General features: G+C 36.3%; 1 protein-coding gene across 1 annotated transcript; it reads right to left on the reverse strand.

Moving 5' to 3' along the window:
• Positions 1–4,446: 4,446 nt before the first annotated feature.
• Positions 4,447–5,385, reverse strand: LOC144378327 (olfactory receptor 6C2-like). The gene has a single exon (XM_078052353.1). The coding sequence runs from the start codon at positions 5,383–5,385 to the stop codon at positions 4,447–4,449; it is 939 nt and encodes a 312-aa protein (XP_077908479.1).
• Positions 5,386–5,676: the final 291 nt, after the last annotated feature.

The raw sequence follows: 5,676 nt of genomic DNA on the forward strand, positions 1-5,676 counted from the left end.
GAAAATGCCCACATCTTTTTCCACCAAACCCGAAAGCCTAATTCTGAAATTTGTATGGATCCACAGAAAACCCCAAATAGCCAAATCAATCAACCCCAAATAACCATTCAAAAAATAATGAAGCAGAAGTCATCCTGTTACTATCTAAGTTGAAAACACATTTTAAAACTGTAGTAATCAAATTGGCATAGTGTTGGCATAGAATCAGGGACATAGACCAGTGGAGCAAAATAGCCTAGAAGAATACAGAAATATATACATCTAAGCCAACTGATTTTTGACAAAATAAGAGAGTTTTTCTCTAAATGGTGCTGGGAGAGTTGGATATCAACATGCAGAAGACTGAAAGTAGACTCCTTACTCTCTCCAGTTATAGAAATGAGTTAAAATGAATGTGTATATTAACTATTAGACCTTAAACATTTTTATGAAGATAGTGATGTCCTGTCTTGTGATTTTAAGCATTGACTTACATGGTGTGCTTACCACTCTCTCCCAGCATATTCATACATTTCCTCTCTCCGACAGATATTCTGTGTACATTTGGCTTATGTTAACCAAATTCTGAAGATTCATTGCTGACTATTCTGATGTCTTTATCTGGAACATAGGCAAGAATTTCACTGATCTCTGATCTAAGCATGGAATTACACAGGAAGAGTAGAATATATACCTCTTGTTGCAGAAGGATTTCAAGTAGAATGGCCAACATTTTATAGTCCTAGTTATATTAAAGCAATAAATTTAATATCTATTCTTTCCAGTACCATATAAAATAGACACTGTTAATATCCATATTTTAGATTTGAGAAAGACAAGCTTTATTAAGTTCTAGAAAATAACCCTAGGTAATTCTGATAGATCATTGAGAGTCTGAGACTTGAACTAAAGCCTTTGTTTTAAACCACTGTGTGGCATTGCTTATACTTTACCACACAATTTTTTTAAAGAGAGAGGAGAGAGAGAGAGAGAGAGAGAGAGAGAGAGAGAGAGAGAATTTTCAATATTTATTGTTTTTTTAGTTTTTGGCGGACACATCTTTGTGTGTGGTGCTGAGGATCGAACTCCGGCCACACACATGCCAGGCAAGCGCGCTACCGCTTGAGCCACATTCCCAGCCCCAACCACACAGATTTTGAGAGAAATTTGGATGTGGAGGAATTAATAATGTAGGTGTGACTGTTTAAGGATATTCTGTATCAGTTAAATGGTACATCAATGAATCTGGAATAAATTGAAAATCAAATTAAATACTAGACATTCAAAATAGCAGAGACTTTCCATACAAGACCTTTTATTCATCAATACTATACATACTCCAATACTTTCCGTGGGTCTGACAAATTGTATTAATGATCAGTACAATCCAGCTTTTACCTTAAATGCTTGAGAAGCACCCTGCTCATGTTAGCACATATAAAGTATATCCATGTAGTGGGATATGTTGCACTTGTACTTAAAACAGTAAACAACATCCCACAAAATGTTAGGATATCATTAAACTACATAGACATGCTCAGATTAAAAAACAAATGTCCTTCCATTGAAATCAAGGTCCTACCAGTACCTATTAAAATTTAAGTTGTTACCCGGAATCCATTTGCTGAGTTTTTTTTGTATGGTAGTTTATTCCTGCTATTTTCTAAGGCTTATAATTTGGAATACTCTAGATATAAAACTAAATCCATACCTTATATTATTTTCACTTCACAGAATAGATATCTGGGGTGGATTATGTTAGCAACAAAAGCAGTATATTTGAAGAAGTTAATGGAATAGAGCAGACCACAAAATTTGTGTTTTCTAATATCTAATCAATATAAACAAAAGGATGAAAATAAAACCATGGTAGGATAAAGGAATTGATCCCTGTACAGTGTTTGCATGTAGTTGAAAATATGACTCTGAACCCCATTAATGTTTACAATGAATGGATATAAATAAAAACATCACCAGAAACTATCAAAGAGAGAGAAAATCTCTTGCTTTTAACTTAAAATATGTCATCTACGAAAATAAACAATACATTCTGTGGAGGAGAGGCACAAACAGAGAGGCCTCCAACCTTCCTCTAGGAGCCTCTTTTAACCCTAACCTCTAGAAAGTGGGTATGTGAGGTGACAAAATCTAGAGAGTTTTTTCCTAATTTGAATGAAGTGGACTAAATGTATACTCTTTCCTTTCATTTTCTTCTTACAAAAGGATTGAGATTGCAATGGGTATAACTGAAACCTAAATGATAAAGGAGCGAAATGAAATTACACTTTAATGGAAGCACAGTCTCTGGGATTGAGGAAAAAGGTCAGGGCCTCACAGTGCTGATGGCCACAGGGAGTTTTTTTTTTTCTTTTCTTTTTTTTTGGGGGGGAGGCAGTGGTTACTGGGATTGAACTCAGGGGCACTCAACCATTGAGCCACATCCCCAGTCCTATTTTATATTTTATTAGAGACAGGATCTCATTGAATTACTTAGCACCTGGATTTTGCTGAGGCTGGCTTTGAACTCGCAGTCCTGTCTCAGCCTCCTGAGCTGCTGGGATTCCAGGTATTTGCCACTGCACCAGGCTTATAAGGCATTTCTTAACACTCCTCTGACTCACAACACTCAACTAACCCCACAGTTTGCAATTACACACTTTATGATCTGGCCTTCTTCATCACCCCAGATTCTTCACCACTTCTCCTTAACAAGCAGTGTTTTGCTTCTTCAATTTGAAGTCAATTTTGTAAAGAAGAGCTAAGTCTTTCTATTTTTTACTGGATCATTCAACTGTCTCTAGTACCACTTACTATGTAATTTCATTTCATTTTTGTAAATTTATCCAAAAAGTTTGAGACTATATACCTTAAGTCTATTCTAGATTTGTAGATTCCTTGAATATTAGAACATATGATTTCTGTATTTTTATCTCCAAGAGCCAGTTCAACCCTTGAAATTTAGTAAACTCTTAATACATATCTATGAAGTGCAAATGCATTTTTCATTGAAGGGTGTTCTGTTTTTTTTTTTTCTGAAAACTTCACAATCTTTCTGAGAGTGTCTTTGAAGACTTGCTTTACTTTTTGACTTCTTAGTGTATAAATGAAGGGATTCAACATGGGGGTGAGCACAGCTATTCCTTTGTTGAAAGCACCTCCTTCTTTTATAGGGGGATTAATGTACATAAACATGCAGCTGCCATAAGACAGGGAGATGACAATCATGTGGGAAGAGCAAGTGGAAAAGGCCTTTGTCCTTTGCTGGGCAGAGAGGATTCTCAGAATGGTCCTGATGATGTATGTGTAAGAAAATGTCACCAGATCCAAAGTAATCACTACAGTCACCACAGCCACAAGCATAACTATTTTTCCAAGAGGCTTGTGTCTGAGCAGGCCAACTCCAGGAGGGGCCCATTATTCTGCACATAAATCCTGCTTGCTAAAACTCACAATGTGGGTGAGGTTATTAACTCTCTCTCTCTCTCTCTCTCTCTCTCTCTCTATATATATATATATATATATATATATATGCTTAAATTAATGATCAGAAGAGAATCTAGAGGACACATGGTTGGTGTCTTAGAAAGGCAAAAAGAAGAATGCCCTTTGGCAATAGTCTGATTTTATTTTTCAATATTTTTGAAGTATAAAGGAAGATTATACCCATACTATGGCCATAATATGAACAATTTATATGTCTGATCAAAATATAAAGTGTAGTTGAATAATTTGATGTTTGATAAACAAAGACAATAGTTCCATATGTACTATAAAAGCACAGAAGTTTATTTTAATAATTATAAAGCACAGAACAACAAAAAGAGAGTTTATCAGTTGATAGAATTCTAATTATGTGCATTACTAATATTTGTTTTTTCTTCTCTGTCCCTCTTCTATAGATCCATCCATGTTTTTCATACTCTAATTTTATCTTTGACATCTTAGAATATCCTTTCCAAATAATGAACTTGTTTTGAAATCTCGATCAATATTCCTAAACTCTAACATTCTTGAATCGAGAGGTGCTAAAAGTCTGAATAGTTACAGAATTTACCCAACCAAAATTTAGTCATAATGCTTCTAAATTCAGAGCTTGTTCTTTGTGAGTTTATGTCTCACAGAAGTGAGAAGTGGTTTCGGGATATTTCTATTCCACATTATATGAAGGGCATATGGCCAGAGATGTACCTTCTGCTTTACATTTATTTTTAATGACATTGGGTCTTTGACTAATCTCTGGGGCATGCAATTATTGAGAAAACCATTCTGAATAAAGGAAACTTAAAAGAAGGCAAAATAAATTGTTTGATTTTGGTTTTTGGATTATAAGAGAAAAATGTTCCAGGGAGAACATTAGCTTGATGAGTCTACCAAATTGGAAGAAGCCATGTTTGTCATTTTTATGAACAGTGCTCACAGTTATTCAGATTTAAATGTAAGTAATCCTCAGCAAACATCAATAGGCTATCAGTTCTTTGAGAGAAATACAATCCGTTTTACTGTGTCTTTGAAAGCTGCTTTTACTTGTTTGTTTCGAAGTGTATAGATAAAAGGGTTAAGTAAAGGGGCAACTGAAGTAGTGAGGATGGACACCACCTTGTTAATGGCCACTCCTTCCTTTGCTGAAGGCTTGACATACATGAAGATGCAGCTGCCATAGGTGATGGAAACCACAATCATGTGGGAGGAGCAGGTGGAGAAGGCCTTTTTCCTTTGTTGGGCAGAAGGAAATTTTAGAATGGTCTTGATGATGTATGTGTAGGAGAGAGTGACACACACCAAGGTAATACTTAGTGTCAGTATGGCAGAAGTCAAGACTATTTTCTCTAAAAACACTGTGTCTGAGCAGGTTATCTGTAGAAGGGGAGATGCATCACAGCCAAAGTGATCAATCTCATTTGAGTCACAGAATTCCAGCTGGAGGCCTAAGCCAAGGGGTGGGAGGATAATCAGCAGGCCAGCAAACCAACAGCTGAGGACAAGTATAGCACAGACTCTGTTGCTCATGATGGTTGTGTAGTGCAGGGGCTTACAGATGGCCACATAGCGGTCATAGGACATGGCAGCCAGGAGAAAAAATTCTGTTGCTGCAAACAGGACAATAAAAAATAACTGGGTGAAACAAGCAATGTAAGTAACAGTGTTGTCACCAGTTGTCATGCTGTACAGGAATTTGGGAATACAAACAGTGGTGAATGAGACTTCCAGGAAAGAGAAATTTCGGAGGAAAAAATACATGGGAGTTTTAAGATGAGAATCCAAAAGTGTGAGTGTGATAATGGTGAGGTTCCCAGCCACACTCAGCATGTAAGTGAGAAAGAAAAATATGAAAATTAGAACTTGTAGTTTTGGATCATCCGTCAATCCCAGCAGGATGAATGTTGTTATTGCTGTATGATTTCTCATCCCTGCCTTATGCCAAGTCACAAGCGAGTGGACCTGAAGAGAGGTTTCAAAAGAAGCCAGCATTGGAGCCTGACTGGAGACATCCCAGCCAGACAGCTCAGTGCACTTAATATTTCTTTACCTGAAAATCAATTACTGTATTAAACACACTCATACCATTGACAGCTTACAAGAAGGTTTCTACAGAAAATTTTGAATATAGAACTTATGTTTGTACTGCATCAGTAATAATATCAAATAAAAACCAAACAAAACATAAATCATATGTGCAGAATGCAGTTTATTAACAAT

This window comes from Ictidomys tridecemlineatus, chromosome 6, assembly GCF_052094955.1.
Source record: "Ictidomys tridecemlineatus isolate mIctTri1 chromosome 6, mIctTri1.hap1, whole genome shotgun sequence".
NCBI lineage: Eukaryota > Metazoa > Chordata > Mammalia > Rodentia > Sciuridae > Ictidomys > Ictidomys tridecemlineatus.

Coding starts and splice junctions, on each gene's coding strand:
- LOC144378327 (XM_078052353.1), bottom strand. CDS start 5,385: ATGAGAAATCATACAGCAATAACAACATTCATCCTGCTGGGATTGACG.